At 39.3% G+C, this 19467-nt stretch overlaps 1 protein-coding gene across 1 annotated transcript in view; it reads left to right on the plus strand.

Annotated features, from left to right (window-relative positions):
- The first annotated feature begins 415 nt into the window (after positions 1-415).
- Positions 416-19467, plus strand: part of WWTR1 (WW domain containing transcription regulator 1) — a 93189-nt gene continuing 74137 nt past the window's right edge. The window contains exon 1 of the mRNA XM_034439259.3: positions 416-1964. Within this exon, the coding sequence (XP_034295150.1) occupies positions 1540-1964 (425 nt within the window). The 5' untranslated portion in view covers positions 416-1539. The remainder of the gene's footprint in view (positions 1965-19467) is intronic.

Here is a 19467-nt window from a genome sequence, read left to right on the forward strand (position 1 = left end):
GGTTTGCTTTGTATTTATATGTGACATGAACCTGCTGCGTTGGCTTTATGTTGTGCCTGTTCAGATGCATGGCTCCTACTAACCCAGTAACTGCTATGCTGCTTCACGCAGGTTGGGAGCAAGATGCAGATAAAGTGGAAATTTGGGGTGAGTAGTGGACATAGTGAGACTAGAGCTTGGGAACGTTTGTCGCCTTACAGCTTGGCAGTGCAATACAATCAAGTTTTTTTCCCCTCCCAATTGAAAACAATGAAGTATAAAAGCGGATTTGGCATCCACAAGAGCCAATCTAAATGGAATATCTAGACAGTTGGCTGTCTCGGTCCTAAATCCGTTGCATCCTGGGTCTGGATGACTTCTTAGCTAAAGCTCCAAAAGGAGCAGCTGGAGGAAGCCCTGGCACGCGTTTCGCCTGGATTTGTTAGTCATAACCCTACTTGATTTCCGTCCGAGATTCCCGTAAACTCCCTCAGCCCACCCCCAGGAGGCTCCTGTTTCCCATTCGAAAAAAATCCAGCAGGGTCCGGCTCTCTAAAACGAGCTGTGGGAGGGAGAACTGGCAAGTGGGTGTACCGTGTAATCGGACTGGTCCCAGACGCTGAGCTCATGAATAATGCAGCTGCCAAACTTTCCGCGCCGCCCTAACTCTGAGAGTTTTGGGTAAGTTTGTTTAGTATGGTCGATCGCGGCGGCGCCGCCACCGTGGAAGCGCTCAGCCCTTCAAGATCTACAGGATGGGTATGTAAAAAAAGAAAAGAAAAGAAAAGGGACCAACTACACCTCCGTCCCGCAAAAGTCGCTTCTTCGCCCATCTTTTAAGACAAGAGAAATAATGGTAGAAAGTGACTGAGCCGGGCCGCCCTCTGCACGCGCGAGGGGGACGAAGAGGACGCCAGGCCTGGAACAGAGCGCGGCTGAGATTTCAGGGGGACGTTCTAAATTCGAGCGTTCGCTTCTCAGCGTTCTAAGTCGGACCGGCCTTCCCCGCGGGATTCCCCCCCTTACTTCGAGTCCCAGGCCCTCACTGGAATTCCTCCCTGCCTTTCGTGACAGCCGCGGGAGAAGATCTCGCCCCTTTAGTCCTTTAAAGGAGCTGTTTTCTTAGGGGGAGTTTGTAGCAGATCTCCGAAGTTCTGAGGGGGGGGGAGGGGGAATTGCATAACTTTCCTTCGGGGCTTGACTTGGATTTGCTTCAACTGTTCTTGGGAGATTCTGCGAGATAAAGAGACACTTTGGGGAGGGAGGGGATAACCGCCTTGGATTTTGTGCTTGAGGCCTTTTCCCCAAAAGGGGGGTGGGAGAGAAAGGTCGAGAGAGTTTTGCTTCGGAAACTTAATTGGCTGCAGACCGATTGTAGCTACACGGGAATCTTGCCTCGGTCGGTCGATCGGAGCAAAGGAGGCTGGAAGTTCTGCAAGACAACTTTAGAAGGAGAAATCCTGGCCTGCCGGCTCTGATTAATCCCTGCTTCTAGCCCCCTGCCTCTCCCTGTTGGCCAGGTCCCCGCGGCAAACTTTTCTGGCTCGAGGTAGGAAAAAAATGAATCCTGCTGCCGTCCCACCCCCGCCGGGACAGCAAGTGATCCATGTCACCCAGGATCTGGACACTGATTTAGAGGCTCTCTTCAACTCGGTCATGAATCCCAAGCCCAGTTCGTGGAGAAAAAAGATCCTGCCCGAATCTTTTTTTAAGGAGCCCGATTCGGGATCTCATTCCCGCCAATCGAGCACCGACTCGGGCAGCCACCCACCCCGGCTTAGCAGCGGTGCCGTCGGGGTCCACCACGTCCGCTCTCACTCTTCGCCAGCTTCCCTGCAGCTGGGCACCGGGGCGGGAGCCACCCCGACTCCGGCTCAACAGCATGCCCACCTCCGCCAGCAGTCCTACGACGTGACGGATGAGCTGCCGCTTCCTCCCGGCTGGGAGATGGCGCTCACGCACACGGGCCAGAGATACTTCCTCAAGTAAGTAAGAGTGTACGGTGGAGGGGCGGGCCAGGTGCTAACCTGCCGGTCGGTGCATAACAAAAGGTTGAGAGTAATTATTGAGTCTGGGAAGGGAAAGAGGCCCGGAGGCGACTCCAGGTAGGCCTAGTTGGCACGCAAACTTGGAAAGCTGAGGTGCCATGCCCTCTCATTTGAAAAGAGGCCATTTCCTTTAATTGCAAAAACTTTCCTGCTGAAAGTTGGGTAAGTGGCAGGCTCTAGAAAACCTGCCTGATGTGGAAAAGCTAAGTAAGGATCCGCCCTCATTAGTATTTGGATGGGAGACCACAAGAAAATCATGGGACTGTAGACCAAGATTTGGAAGATTGGACAAAACCACTGTGAACTATTTTCTAAGAAGAGTTCAGAGGCTGTCCCCGAAATAAGCAAAGGTCAACTTTCTCTTTGATGAAAGAGCTTTGCCAAGGAAGTTTAGAGAATCCCATCCTATTTTGAATTGTGTTGGAGTGTATTAGTAACTCTTTTTTTTCACAGGGGACAGAATAGTGTTGTTAGGCACCTTTATTGTGTCAAATAAATTGTACAGACGTTTCAAGGAATGCCTTGCAAAACCCATTTTGGACGGCACGATGTGGCTCACTATAAAGAAAGATTTTGTATATGCTCAGAGGAACTTTTTCACTCCATTGTTGGGTTTGCATAACCAGATCAGCTAAAGATTTCGTCTCTGCATTTGCACAAATTATCAAGCTTGAGGAGTTTTACATTTTGTTAGATATTTTCAGGCTTAATGCATTGTGCAGATTCAGGTTGTTGGATTAGTTAACTATTCAATACATTGAACAAAAATGGGTGAATTCAGTTACAAAGCTATTGTTGAACACAGCCTATGTGTATTTTGTCTTTCTTTCAAAGGTTAGTGTACAGAGTCAAGTATTCATTTTTTTACTTTTTATTATGATTATATCCTACCTTTTCTCTAAGAAGTACAAGATGGTATTCATAAGATCATCTTTCATTTTATCCTCCCAACATTAATCTATGAGAGATGCTCAGTTGTGATAAAGTAATTGACCACAATCTACACTAGGTCCCTGGTTGGGAGGGACTTGAACAGGGGCATTCAAGTTCACTGTTTACACTGACTTTCCAGTCCACCAGGCCACCTTACCCACTCCTTAGTATCCAGCTAGTAGCCTGTAAGCCTAGGATACGAGTTACTATGGGGTTCCAAGTGAGCTATATGGGTGAATGAGGAGTTGAATCTGGATTTCCTCTGGTTTTACATTTACATTCTGAGAGGTATTACATTACTCACTCTTCCAATCCTCACTCATATTTACTTTATTCCTTGTAATGGCAGGAATTAAGTATGCAAAACTGATGTGAGCATTTCACCTCTGCCAGAAATTCTCCATTGTCCTCCTTACTATCTGTATATCAGCAATAAACAGAAATAGTTTATAACTGTCACGTTCAAGATGCTACCTATTTTTAATGTGTCATGATGTTTGTGAAAAGATAGTTTATCTAAGTATATATTCTGGAGCATCATATTCTGTTTTCTAAATAAAAAATAAAACGACTATATTCACACATTTAATACTGACTTGGTTTCTTTTGAGCATATTTTATTAACAAGACATAAAATAGTGCATGTTTAGTGCACAGTTTAGAGCACAGTGACATATTTTTTGGGATGTCTACAAGTCAGAACCAAAGTCAGTGATTTATATTTCATTCTAAACCATATCTTTCAAATTACTTTGGAATGGTTTGTATGCATTTTTCTAAGTCAAAACCAAATTCTCTTATGCCTCAGTGTGTAAACAAATCTAGGTGTCTTTGGAGTTTTGTGAGAACCAGAAAAGGACAACTTTGCAAATACATACTATTCTCAGTCAAGCCAGGAGACCTGGATGGTGTCAGCAGTGACACAATTGGCCCACTGCAACTCTTTATATGGTCCTTCAGAAATGCCTACAATGCATTTTGTTTCCTGCTTTTTCCTGTCCTAGCTACCTCAAAAGTCAGAGGATTGGAACAAGATGTTACTACATAATGCATGCTTGGAGGGAGTTGTGTCAAGGAAAATTGGTTCTGGAGCTAAAATCTGATGAGTGTAAGGTGAGGGCTAATTAAGAACTGCCTCCCCAGTACACAGGAATTTAATAATGTTAGCAAACGTCAATAAAAGGACTATTGTCTATGGTTGGATTTAGTTTGTAACTAATTTAAAACTATTTTCCATGGTAGAGTTTAGTCATGTCCTCAAACAAGGAGTCCAGAAAATGGAAGAAATAATAAATAATAATAATAATAATAAATGAATGTGTGTGAAGTGACAGCTAGAATGATTCAGAAAATAGAATAGTGGCATTTGTGGATAAGGATGAATTCTAAAATATGTTTCTCTGAAGAAACTAGAGAAATGATCAAAGTCAACCTTTGGGGCCCTTTACATCAAAAGAAACTTTAGCAAAGCCATTGCACTGGGGAAGGAGGGTGGAAAAATGAATTTTTGTTGGGCAATGTTTTGTTTTCGCAGCTTGCAAAAACCTGTAAGTTGCTTTATCCATTCAAATACTGTGGATACATCTGGACCCATTTTACTGACAGCATCAAGTAGGATGTATGTAGTGAAAGGGAACTAGAAAGATTAAAAAGAACTAAATGAGGATGGCAGGATTCAAAAAAAAATAAAGCATGGAATCCGATCCCTTCTCAATGCAAGAATCCAAATTAAAGCACTCCCGATGGATTGGGTGGTAGTCCTTGACTTGCAACTGTTTGTTTAATAAACAGTTCAAAGTTACAACAGCCTCAGAAAAAGTGACTTATGACTCATTTCCAAACTTAGACTTTTGCATCACCTCTGCTATCATGTTATTGCAAATTGGGTGGTTTTAGCACCTGACTTTTTCATTTATGACAATTGCAGCATTTTGTGGTCACATGATTGCAATTTGTGACCTTCCCAAATGGCTTCCTACAAGCAAAGTAAATTGGGGAAGCTAGATTTGCTTAACGACCATGTGATTCTGTTAACGACTGTGGTATAAAAATGGTTATAAAATCGGATCCATTCATGGGATGACTTGCTTAATGACTGCATCATTTAATGACTGAAATTCCAGACTCAATTCATAAATTGAAGATTACCTGTATGTATTGTACATCCAGTGAAGGACCCTTTCTCCTTCTCTTGGTAAGATGGTGTAATCAAATTTACTCCTTATTTAGTAAATAAGGGCTGTATAAATGGTCTTAGGGTGCAATGCATGTAGTAGGGCAGTTGTCTCTAGAGCAGGGATGTCAAACTCACGTCACGTCATCACATGACATATGACTTTCATTAAACCTGGCATGGGTGTGGTGCATCTGGCCCACGGGCTGCAAATTTCACAGCCCTGCTCTAGAGATTTTTCAATATTCCCCTAAAACAGTATTTTCCTAGGAGGCAATATTCTAGGAATTGAAGTCCACACATCTTAAAATTGCTGAGATTGAGAAACACTGCTGGTGTAGATTTCTTGCAATCCAAAATGTGATTTTTGCTTTGCCACAGAATTTTTCTGTCTCTCCATCTTCCTCTTTTTCCTGGTAAGGTAGAATTACTCTGTGCTTAGACACTCATATGCTGGCCCTAGAAATTGTAGCTGAAGTCACAAATTGACTTGTATATTACTAAATGCCAAAGTATCTATATCCTGCTATATCAAAGCTGGCAATCTATTGACGATTTCATCTAAAGTTGTTTGAATGGACCCATAATGGTACAATACGGATATAATATAGAACTAGGATTTTCTGTTTTCTATTGGGTGGAGGAGGAGTCTTTTAACTCACTTGAAACACATTTTATGGCGTATGCCACATTTTCAGTAAGATTTTAAATTCAAAATGGCAGCCAATTGCTTTTTTCTTCTTTTTATAGTGCTAGAGAAATTTAGAGGTATAAAAAAGTTTAAGGAAAATTGTGTGGTAATGTGGAACATATTTGGCCTTTTAAAATGTGCATATTTTCTCAATAAAAAGATCATAAGTCCCCATCTTTTATTTATTTTAAATAAATAAAAACACAATTACCAAACCCTACCAGAGACCTTATAGTTAGGGTAGATCAGGGAGTCCCACCTTTTTGGAGCTCTGAGAACATGTGGAAAAAGTTGTAGGAACTCTTGTGCAATGATAGTGAATGTTCCCATTCCAAAGCTTTCTGTATCCAAGAAGACAATTGGGAGAAATAAAACCATAGCAACCTAAATTCAAGGAAACAGATGGCTCTGATTTTAAAAATCCAACTCACTCTCACCTACTGATTTATTCCAGGATTAAAAAAAAATGTCTGAGAGATAAGAATTGAATATAAAGCAGAAGTGAGATTTGGGCTCCAAATTGAAAATGATCTATTTTCAAAGTGGGGGGGGGGGAATTCCAAAACTGCAGGCTAAAGTTTAAAAAAGCATCCTAGACTATGAGAATGGCAATCCATTTTGATTCTGGCATCAGGAAAACTGTATGGATGTATCCAATGACCACCAGGAATTTCTTCATTTGTTTGTTTGTTTGTTTTCTGTAGCTGCCCATCTCCGTCAATGACTGGATAGCTTACAATTCAAAAAGAAAAAAAACATATTAAAATTAAAAATACTAAAATCATTTGAAACATTTTACTTCTACTTGAGAGCATACTGGCTGATTTTCTAAATATAAACAAAAACTTGTGGCGGCACCTTAGAAAACTAAATTCATGTATTATTGTAGGTCTCAGCAAATTTATGATTAATGAGAAAGTTGGGAAATCATTTTTCAAGATTTGAGTCTATTTTTAAATCATATTCCTTGAATATTATATATGAGGAGGGGTGATCAGATAGACACTGATTCATCATTAAGGTCCTTTAATGAATTTGCTACAGTGGACTTACTGTTGCTCTCTTCTAAAGTAAATAATATTCACCACAGAAAGATTGTGAATAACCCAGAGCTGAATTGTTATATTGCCAAAAATAATGAAGAAGTAAACTAATATTTGAAAAACCTGGTGAAAACCACTGTATGGGAACTAGAGATGCTGTTCCACCTCTTGCATATTTATTCAGAAGACTGCTTCACAGTATTCAATAGAATTTGGTCGCTAATAAGCATATTTAGGTTTGTAGTCTAAATTATCTCCATGCCACTGAAATCAATGAGAAAAGGTTATTGATGAGTTATGTCCCATTGAAATTAGCAGAAACAAAAAACATAGTCACTCCTAGTCCTATATACGGTATGCCTACTCAAAAATATTCTCCACTGAGTTGAAAGGGATTGATTCTTAGGTATGGAATTGTTTTTAACTTTAATAATATCAGATAAGGCAGGATGTTGACATTCTCATGAGCTAAAGATGGATGCAAATACTCCTGGCTGCTGAGATTCCAACAGTCATTACCAATATGTTTTCATGCTCTTAATGACCATAAATGCTAGAGGCTAGAGGTGGGTTTCAGCAGGTTCTGACCGGTTCTGAAGAACCGGTAGCGGAAATTTTGAGTAGTTCAGAGACTGATAAATACCACCTCTGACTGGCCCTGTCCCCATCTATTCTCTGCCTCCCGACTCCCAGCTGATCGGGAGGAAATGGGGATTTTGCAGTAACCTTCCCCTGGATTGAATGGAGATTTTACAGTATCCTTCCCCTGCCACGCCCACCAAACCATGCCACACCCACCAAGCCACACCCACAGAACCGGTAGTAAAAAAATTTGAAACCCATCACTGCTAGAGGCTTGTTTTGTTCTGAAAGTGTCAGGTGAATTCTCTTCCCAGCACTTTCTATACTATGCACTGCTGCAGAATTGCAAATCGCACACATAGAAATAAAAATTTTTCAAGGGGAGAAGTAGAAGCAGTCAGGGGAAAAGAGGTGTCCATTTGCTGGAACAATAGTTCTTAAAGCTGGTGCCTACAGTACACTTGGGATCTTCAGGCAGTTACCAGGGCCCAACAATCCCAGCAAATTTCATTAGTACCAGTGCTGAGCTCATCCACCCTTCCAGTTTCACAGCTATTGGCATCCTTGATAGGAGCAGCTGGAAAACACTCCCTGTTTTAAACTTCCAACAAAGACAGGTAACATCCAGTGATACATTAATCCAGGGGTGTCAAACTCAAGGCCTGGGGTCCCCAGGGTGCTTCGATCTGGCCCGCGGGGTTGCCCCGGAAACAGTGAAGAGCTGGCCTGCAGCGCCTCTGCCAGCAAAAACAGAGCTTGGGAGGGCTGCGTGTGGCCCTCTTGAGCTCTGTTTTCACTGGCAGAGGATTGCAGGAGGCCATCACAGCTGAAAATGGAGTTTAGAAGCCTGTTTTCGCTGATAGAGCACTCGGGCCACCACAGGAGCCCCCAACACAAGTGACGTAGAGCTGGCCATGCCCAACCGTGGCCACGCCCACCATGCCCCCCCAAGGTCAAACACAACACTGATGCGTCCCTCAATGAAATCAAGTTTGACATCCCTGCATTAATTCAAATAATTGTGGAACCTTTAAAAGGCAGATACTTCCAGTTGTATCTGAAACTGAGAAGGTATGCACCAACATTCAAGGATGTCTTAGGCAAACAGTTGGCATGGATGGTATACTTTCATTCTTGAGAAAGCCTTCTCTTTATATTTCTGTCAGGTCAAGCAAATGTCCAACCTGTTTCATTTAAGCAAATTCAAGCAAGAAGCTATAGTGTATTGAGGAATATGTGACAGTCCTTATGTGAGGTAGAAACCTTAGTCGCGCCCCCCACACACACACACTTTCCTTTCTACCTTTGTAGAGTATCTTACTAACATCTTGCTCCTAGTCTCTGATCAGCAACAAGAAAGTATATTTGGATAGAATTGTCCCCTATCTTTATTGATTTAAATAATTATATGCCATTTTTTAATTTTATTTTTTTCCTCTAAAACAGATTACACAAGAATTTGTAGACTTCTGTCTTAAGCTGTATTATTGCCCTGCTGCTCTGCCACCATGGGAACTGTCCCTCCTTCTGAATTTGCCAGATGGTTTCTCCTTAAGACAGCAACACAGGCAATTTCCACGATTCTACAATAGTAATGTTAGCAGCTGACATACAAGGCTTAGCAACTGGCATCCCATGTTGCTCCTGCCCCTAAGAATGCAGTCCCAGATCTGAGAAAAAATGTGTGTACCATTAAAACCAGATAAACTCAAGAAGCTCAGCTTCTATAAAACATGGGAGTTCCAATAACTTCATACTTCAGTCTGCAATGCAGATCCACCAATTGTTTGCAAGAATGGCACATTCGAAAATGTCTAATCTCAAGACAGAACATTCTTCAAGATATGTATGACTTTTGTACCAGAGTAAACCAAAGCATATTTAAGGAGACCTGAATTCTGATATCTAACATATATGCAAATAAACCATTTTTACATTCATTTGATCAGCTTCTGCAGGTCAAGAAAAGAGAGGATAATTTACAGGATTAAGCTAAGATTACTGGAAATTCTATCTGTTTACTCAAGTTGCTTCCTTGAAATACGTCACAGCCAAATAGGCAGACGTAGCTATTTTTTTCAAAGTTGAAAGAATCAGTAACTTGCTTTTTTTGAGAAACAAAAGCGATTAACTTGATGGTGAATAAAAATTCTGTATGTATGTGCAGTTTCACAAAGATGCTGAGAAATGCTCACCTATTTACTCGTATGTTAGATGATGTGTGGATTATATTAGCCAATTTATAGAGCTAACTAAAAAAGACAGGAAATTAGCATAGTAGTGCTCTTGGAAGCAATTCTTATTTATAATTGAGAAATAGATGAATGGCTATTTACAAGTCTGATATCCACTATCTATTTCTATCCTTGACATGCATATCGGAAAATACAGGGCCCTGTCTTGTGCCATGAGCATGCCATAACATGCCATCTATATATAGTTAAACATATACACTTCATTACGTTACTAGATACTAGATGCAATGTATTGCCTATTTCTGAACTGTTCACTTATTACACTAAGGGTACTGTTCTGAGAAGTTGCTAAGAAATCTACAGTTTGCTGTAGATTTCCTATATAGCTAGAAATATATTATAGGTTATAGGTAGCCCTCAATTTACAACCATTTGTTTAGTAAAATTACAATGGCACTGAAAAATTTTTATGATCTTTTTCACACTTGACTGTTGTAGCATCCTTAGGGTCACATGATAATAGCATGTATTCATGATGGTTGCAGTGTCCCAGGTTCATGTGATCACCTTTTGCGACCTTCTGACAAGCAAAGTCAGTGGGGAAGCCAGAATTATTTAACAGCCGTGTTTCTAATTTAGCAACTGTGATAATTCAACAGCTGTAGCAAGAAAGGTCATAAAATGGGGCAAAATCACTTAACAACTGCCTTGCTTAGCAATGGAGCTAAGCAAGCTCGATTGGGTTCAATTGTGGTCATACCTCAAGGACTACCTGCCATCCCATCATTCTTTCTTCATTCAGTGTAACCTTTAATGAGGCTCTTAATTCCATATTGGCTTCCCTGAGAGTAAGAGCAATTAAGCACTACATTTGGTGGAATGCTAGTTGTAAACAAGTATATAAAGTGTTGCACAGAAATCAGTGTAGCTAATTAACATAAGATTACATACAGATAACATAAGAAGCTAGAATTAAAACATTAAAACCCTGATAATTAAAATCTTCAACTTCTTCAAGAGTAAGAAGTAATAACTCCCATCATATTAAAGCCTAATTCAAAAACAAATCAATAAGGCAGACCGAATAAAAACTCTTTTGCCTGTTGGCAGAAGCATAACAGAGAGAATGCTTGCTTAACTTTTATTGGCAAGAATTCTGTTTCATGTTTTTATTCTGAGACCAGCCCAGAAACTGCTGTATACTGTAATGTTATAAACACACGTGTGTGTGTGTGTGTGTGTGTGTGTGTGTGTGTGTGTGTGTGTGTGTTATAATGTATATGCGAATGTATAAGCATGCATACACATCAAGGCTATATTTTTTTAAAAAATACTTCAATTATAATTGATTCCATACTAGAGGGATATAGGTAATCACTTAATAAATGGTGCACAGACAAAACATGAAACTTTTAAATAGACATAGAAATTTCTTAGGTCCTCACACTCCTGACAGGTTAAAGAAAAGTTGACTTTCTGGTAGATCTAAGTCTTTTCCCCAAAAGCTGATTTTCTGGAAGTTCTGACTACCTCTTCCAATTGTTGTTTAAAGGTCATCTTGATATATCATGCAAAATAGAAGGGATGCATTGCCTTGGTTGCATTCAGATCTTGTACAAACATGTAGTTTCAGCAGGAGTGGTCAAGAATAATAGAACCAAGCAGGCATTAATTCTACACTGCTCAGATTCCTGAAATCAAGTTGTCGAATGTTTTAACTGAGCTAATGGTGAAAATGCAGAGAATAGGTGAATATTAAGGGGGAAAGAAATGACATTGCAATAGGTGTGTGGGGCACCCAGTAGTAAAGGGGGACTTTAACTACCCTGACAACAACTGGGAAACAAATTCTGCAGCGAGTGGGAGATTGAACAGGTTTGTGGTATGTCTAGCTGACAACTTTATTCTCCAAATAATGGAGGACAAAAACGAGAAATATAAAAAATGGAAAAAGGAGCATATAACTTGAACAGAAATCCAGCAATTAGCCCGAATCTGCAAGAACGAAGTCAGGAAACCGAAGGCTCAGAATGAACTAAGACATGCACCATATCCCAAAAATAACAACAAAAAAGTTTTTTTCATATAATTTTATTGAGAGCTTGTTAGACACAGCAGCCCTTTTTATGCATTATTTTAAACCAGACTTCCCCAATTGGCACCATCCTATATGTTATACCTTAGTTTCTCCAAAATCTAGCTACCTGCTAAATTAGAAGGCTGACCTAAACCACAACTGGAGAGACAACAGCATATCTCCAAATATAACTTTTGCCTTATGGTTTGTAAGTGTTTAGCTGAAAGTTGCAATAATTGGAGAAGCCAAGATTCACTGGGCTATGCCATTTCTTTTGCATACTAAGTGATTTCATTAACTCAGCTCTTTTACATTAACAATGGAGGGGGGGGCACAATCATATCTGATTTGCCAGGAATTTATTTCACAGGTAATTAAGCATGGCTTCTTTTGGATAATTCTTAATAATTAACAACAAAATCTAATCCATTCTGAGGCAGGAAGCAATGATTCTCAAGTCAGACAAAATTGTTATATAAACATGGAAGCTGGGTAAACAAAATCACAAATGAGGTGATAAGCCGCCTGGGAAAGCAAAGCGAAATAAAGCCATTAAAAAGCAAAAGTTAGAATATTTTGGACATGTGATGCGGCACCCAGAAAATTATGGCATCCTTCACTTAATCCTCCAGGGAAAGACTGAAGGCAAACGAGGTCCAGGCAGAAGAAGAACATCATAGCTTCAAAACCTAAGGGACTGGTTTGGACAAAATTCAGCAGCACTTTTGCATAGGGCTGTTGACAAAAATAGGACTGCCAACATGATCGCCAACGTCCGATGATTATATGGCACAAGAAGAAGAAGAAGAAGAAGAAGAAAAGAAGAAGAAGAAGAAGAAGAAGAAGAAGAAGAAGAAGAAGAAGAAGAAGAAGAAGAAGAAGAAGAAGAAGAAGAAGAAGAAGAACAACATGGAAGAGTTTGATTTTGAAGGCCAGGGAAAAAATAGCTGAATTCTGAAAACAACAGTGATTTGATCCTGGCAGCTTACAGAGAATCCAAACTACCTTGATGTGTGGATTTGAAACAGTGATGTCTGGATTCAGAAGAAAGTTCAGAAAACATAATGACTGTAACATTTTTGGTTTCCACCAGAATGATAACTTGGGGGATCAAACATGACCAATTTTGTGGAAAATCATCTATCTCTCTTTGATGTAACAAAATTTCTATAACAAGTAAAGGGATGAGCTTGTAACATCACCTAGTTAAGGCAATTCATAAGTTATCATCATCTGGTCATTCAGAATAAGAAACTGCAGCAAGGGAATGGAGTAATGATAAGTAAAACAATTTCTACTTAAAAGGCTGCACTGACTAGCAGATACCAGCATCTTCATGCTGAAGGACTTGCTTAGGTCTTGTCAAGCATGAAAAACCAGGTCCAAATGCAGAAATTCCAAATTACTGTTTATTGCTAAAGTTTATGCACAGAAATCTTCTCAGACTAGTTAGCACCTGGTTAGAGATAGATAAGAATCAATGGCATTCAAGGGGCATTGGATTTAGTTCTCTTGTATGTAATGATTCTAAACTTATGCCTCTTTTAACTCCTCCCCCTCCCCTAGCCTGCCTGTCCTTCTCCTATAAAGCTATAGTTAATATGGTATGAAGATAATTTTTTTTAGTGTTCTTGAGATGCTGGCAAAAACTTAAATAGTGACTCTTTGTTCTTCTACATCGCTCTGAATTGTGGTTTTGTTGCTTCCCCATCCTTTCTGTTTTCTTTCCTGCAAAAAGCAAACTTGATGATGGGAGAATGTGCATGGTCAGCTGGAGGAAATAATGGTAAACTCAGCGGTGAGGATAGATTCAGTGAGGAAGGGCAGCAATGAGGAAATGTTAGGTCACTAGGAATAAAGTTAGTGACACCATGGAATTACATGTAATAAGATTAATATTTAATATTTCCCATGGAATTTCATTAAATTAAAGGATAGTGTATTATAGTGAAATTGATCAGAACATGTTGCAGCATTGAAAACTGGAAAAGAACCTCAAAAAATCAGCACTTACAGAAATAAGGATTGAGCAAACATAGTGAGTGCCTCACATAGTCATGGAACTGTATTTTATATTTACTTTTCACTTACTCTTAAATAATCATTGATTATGGGTGATTATTAACTTGTCATGTTTACAAAAGACTGAATGGTGACATTCATGATTGTGGGTGGGGGTTTGATAGGCACTTTATACTGTCTTTGGAATTTCCAGATATATAAAAAACAATGAATTAGCCATAAAGCATATTATGGTTATGTTTTGAAATAAATGTCAAATTTAATAAAACAAGCAATGAAATATTTTGTGTTAAATGAAATTTTCTATAATTTCATTCTTTAATATTTTCCTCTTCAAGTGGCTCACATTTGTATCTGATCACTTATATTTGGTTGATTTTTGGAAATGAACTTGACTCTAATTCTCTCCCTTTCCTCTTGGACCAATTCCATAGTTTGCTATGATGTCCTATTTTGACAACTGGGTTGGCTTAAACATAGATGAAGAGTGATGAACTGAATCTGATTTGAAGACTAGATCCATTTACTCATCTGTCCTGGTAGATTGAATAGGATATCAGCTGAGATGTCTTAATTCATGGGCGTCAAACTTGCAGCGTCACGTTGCTATCACGTGACATATCATGATGTTTTTCCCCTTCTCGGAGCTAGGGTGGGCGTGGCCTGCGCATGACGCATCTGACCTGCGGGCCACCAGTTTGTCACTCCTGTACTTAGTTTGTCAATACCCTGCCAGAGCTGCAGTTGCAATGTCACTTGCCTTGAATATGGGTAGCAAGAGTGGAAGAGAACTGTTGACCTCTTATTCATGAGCTTCTTGAATGTATCTAGCCAATTGTGTGAACACAAATTAGATTGACAGCTAATTTGATTCAGTAACTACATTTTTATGTTTTTATATTCCCCTTTTGGGAAGGATATAGGACAGCTGAAACATTAAAGATCTTGCAGGAATTCCAAATGAGGACCAGTCATGGAACTGCTGAAATAGCTTGTTAGAAGGATAATGTTTTGCTGCAAATCTCACAGGCCAAGTTTCCCCATCACTGCAATGGTCTCCAAGCTAAACAAGGGGAACTTAGTTCAAATTATGTCATACAAGCCTTGTAAATGTCCCTGGGTCAAGACATTTTGCTGTCCCAAGTGATTATGACCTGAACTTTGAGTCAACATTGCTATTATAATGCTTCAACATTTTTTATTATGTGCTATTCCAAATGACTACTTGGATTAAATATCCATAAAGGTCAGCATGAAGTAGTATGTTTAAGTCCTCAGATGTCTTTCTGAGAGTATCTGCCTATCTTGACAATATAATCTAAAGCAATGATTTACACTGTAAATTGAGTGAATGGGAAAGTTTTGTGTAAGCTCTGAAGCTTGCATCCCGGAAAACACAGCTGTAATCCAAGCATTTCATTTTGTATATATTTTAATGACCTTCTCTGATGTAAATATCCTTTTAACATGCTCCCAACCATATGGTCTTAGGATGGCGGAAGTGCCTCAGCTTGGAGAACAATTGATAGGACTTTGTAGCAGTTCCAGAATTTCCATATGCTACACAACTGGGTAGATGCCTACTGTAGACGATTAGCTTAGCCCTACTCCTAAGAGTTACCTTTCTACTGATTATCTTCATTTGGATAGAAGCAAAGGAATTTCATCTGACCAAAATTGCCTTATTAAAGAATCTGAAGCAGATTCTGTTACCATTTTAAAGTACTGATACTCTGTCAGGGCTATTCCACAAGGACACTTTCTTCTATCAAGAATCAAATCTGGACTCTTTTTATGTCATCATTTGCAATTTGGCAGTTAAGCATTTGCATTGGTGAAGTTTTACCAATCTTTGTGAGTTCTTTTTTTTCTCATCAACAGGAATCCTTGCCTTGCTGCATTTTTTGACTCTAAAGGTATGGCTGACATAACATTATCTTCATAGGTCCTCACATGGGAAATATAGCTTGATGGTTTCATGGAATGCCTTTTCTAGCAGCTGCTAAAATATTTTTGCAGATGGCAAGACAAATCTGTGCCACCTACTAACTCCATGTTTAAAGGATCTAAACTATTTTAGCTTTTTGCTGATTCTTACAACAGTTTCCATGCTTTCAGGAGTCCAAGCAGGGAAACCAGGATAAAATTTGACAAGAGTTCTCTCCCCCCACCACCGTCACATCAGTATGGAACATGGCATGCAAACCCCAGGATGATACCATCACAAGCAAAGAGTCTATCTGTAAAAGGGACATTAATTCATAGTGCTAGAAAACACCAATTATTAATTATTCCAATATTTCTTGGGAGGTAAGCTGTGTGTGTCCTTTCAGAAATGTCTGACTTCTCTTGCTGACAACTTTTGGCTTCAAAAATACTTTTGTTTGGCTTTGGTTAGATCCCATTTCAAGTACTGCATCAAACCATGGTACCAGCATTCAGAGAAACTGGAATAAATTCAGAGGAGGGCAATAGGGTATTCATCGGATTAGGAACTCTTTCCTATGAAAAGAAATTGAACTAGATAAATAAGTTTAGCTCTGATAAAAGATGACTGAAGAAGAATATGAGAGGGCAATATGATAGCATTCTTTGGCTTTCAGGAAAGAGATCATAATGGAAGAAAGTCAAGACCTGATCTTATGTGTGTGTGTGTGTGTATCTCCCGCGTAAAATTGGAAGTGTCTTGGCAACGTTTCGATGAAGTCAAATTGGTCATCTTCAGGCTGGTATTTTCGGCTCGTGCTTCTAGGAACAATGTGTGATCGCAGCTGTTTCTTCCTTTTAACTGCCAGTGAGGGTGTGAACTGATTGGGTGGGAGCTTGGCTGTGTTCTGATTGGGTGGAGGTATGTTCTGATTGGGTGGAGGCTTGGCTGTGCTCTGATTGGATGGGGAGTTGGCTGTGCTCTGATTGGATAGGGGTGTATTCTGTTTGGGTGGAGGCTTGGTTGTGCTCAGGTTAGTCTGAGTAGCCGGGGGATTTGAGCTGGTGAGCTGTGTTGCTGTTGTTTGGCTTCGCGTTCATGGTCGTGCCACATCTTCATGGTCTGTGTCAGTTTGCTTCATGTATGGATTGGAGGGGTTTAAAGTGGCTAATGATGGAGATGTGGTCTGGCTTCTGGTTTGTGGTCGTGCCCCATCATCGGTATGGGTTTTGGTTTACTTTTTGCGTGGATGTGTGGTGGTGACATCCTGTGTGGTTTTCGTAAGTGTGGGTCTGGTGTCATTCTTTGTGTTAGGGACTCGTTTGTCAATAAGGGCAGGTTTCCAAATGGCTGGTAGGCGGGAGGTATCTTCTCGTTTATTCATGCTGTGTGGGCGTTTTTCTATCTCGATGGCTTTTCTGATTATTCTGTTGTTAAAGTGTTCAGTTTTGGCGATAGTTCTGGTCTTTTTAAAGTCAATTTCATGTCCTGTGGCTTTAAGGTGTTGGCCCAGGGAAGAAGTTGGTTCCTCTTTTCTGACTGAGTTCTTGTGTTCTTCAATGCGTGCACTTATTCTTCTGTTGGTTTGTCCAACAAACCAACAGAAAGGGCCTTGAAGGAACAGTGTTCCCAGCTTTGGAAAGTGGATTCAAAAGAATGATTTGCTCTCAAGTGGAATGATTTGTTGAAAGATATATATGTTAACTTATGGACTTATGTTAACTTATGTTAAAACAAGCAAGCATGTAAATCTAAATTGCATCCACCAGAACATATACCCAAATATGCTGACAACAGAGGATCACTTTGAATGAGTATTAATTTCTTCTTTTAATCACATTTGGTTCAATACAAAGCAATAATTGTATACCAAATAGAAAGGGGGAGGCAGGTTTAACATTCAAAATCATTTAATGCCAAATGTTAGAAGTATAATACTTTTCTTTCCTATTCATTTTTACTGCTGCCTGACCCAAATACCGTCATATGATTATATTTCTTTTCTCTAAGTTTTAGCTCTAAAAACTCTTATGACTTACACTTTTCCATAGTCCTGAATTTGTGTCCTATCATGAAACAAATTCAAAACTATGAAAAAGTACTGCATGTATTATTTTATCACTCTAGGAGCATGGGATTGTTAGTGAACTCTGAAAAGTACAAATACTTAAAATGAAACTCACAAGGAGATGAGCTGGTCTTAAAGAAGACTATATTTTTTATACCAGCTGAGATGGGCTGAAAGTTAAGAAAATGTTTGTAAGGCCCGTTTGAGAGCCTTTTGGCATCTTCTTGATCAACAAGCATCTATTTCAAAACTTAGCATAAAGGCCCCCCCCCCAAAACAGCAGAATAAGGCATTTTAAAGCAGTGTCTTATAAACTGATTGTCCTGAACTTTTGCAGTTGAGATGATTGATGGTATTTAATGACACTTATTTCCAGTGGACACTTCTTTCCATTGTCTGTTTTGTGTTCATAGCCTGCCAAATGTAAGGCTTAAAGTGCAATTACAATGTTCCCGTAAAACGAAAAGCAAAAAAGCAGGGCAACAAAAACCCACAAAAACAATCCAAAAGCAATGCTTAGTTCCACTAAAATATGATATTCTTTCAGAGAAGAAACTGAGAGCAGATAACATGAGAGTTTCATTTGTTTGAAAAAAGACAGTGTGCCAATTAAATAATTTAGATTTTTTTATAGAAAAAAAAAGACTATAATGTCTGCTAACTTTCAGATGCTTCTTCTTAATTAAAAAAAGCATATTAATGTTTCTAAACATCTGCATGTCTTTTTAAGTTTAAAACAATGAAACCTACAAACTTACGAATATATAGGAATGGGAATTATTTAATGTAATTTTCCATATTCACAGGTTTCATGTAAATAATATGGCCTATCTATAAATCTGGTATACTTATAAAATCTTTCTGAGTGTTATCAAATAGATGGATTCCATAATATGCAAAACCTTGAAGTATTTTAATTTATTTAAATAAGCCACAGTTGCTGAGCACTTAGTGAGTATATTATATTACTGAGTACGTAGAGTATATATTATACTTATTGAGTATAATAAGTATACTCAATAACAAAGCAAATTGTGGTTTGCAAAGCACAGTGACTGAGTCTTCATAGTGCCCTTTGCCAAACATGAAGAAAATCACACTGAAGATCCCTAGTGATTCAACAGGCAAAATGGCAGGTAGCTCTACAAAGCCTTCTTGCTGGTTGCAGTTGTTTTTCAGTCCCAGACATAACAGGCTTTAACTTGTAACCAAGTGCTTTGGAGAACCTGTGTGTATAGGCTGGTATGACATTGGTGGTGTGCCAAAGGAGAACCCACATTTCAGATAAATTATATGCTTCACATACAAAAGACACTGCTTCAGTTGAACAGGATGAACAAGCAGCCTGCCCTGAAATGACATGGTCACATGAAAGGATGTGAGAATGGCCCACCCCCTGATTTTTAATTTTGGAGGGAGAGGCAGGAAGGGCAATCAAGGAAAAAGTCAAAATGCAATATTAACTAATGGTAGAAGTATGGCTGAACATATGAAAGAAAGATGTAACTATCAACTGGCTTTGAGCAACAACATCTACCAGGTGGTTTCTATAAGCCTGTAGCATGTTGCTGGTTCAAAAACCTCATTAAAAAGATTTCCATCTAAAGGACAGGCACATTTCTTTTGAAGGAACTTCAAACTGTCCTCAGATGGTGTTAAAGCTGTTTAATCCAAGCTCTATCTAAACACATAGAAGGATCTGTGTACTGGTTTACAGTTACATGCTGTG

Source organism: Pantherophis guttatus, chromosome 6 (genome assembly GCF_059756535.1).
Source record: "Pantherophis guttatus breed Tessera chromosome 6, ASM5975653v1, whole genome shotgun sequence".
Classification (NCBI taxonomy): Eukaryota; Metazoa; Chordata; class Lepidosauria; order Squamata; family Colubridae; genus Pantherophis; species Pantherophis guttatus.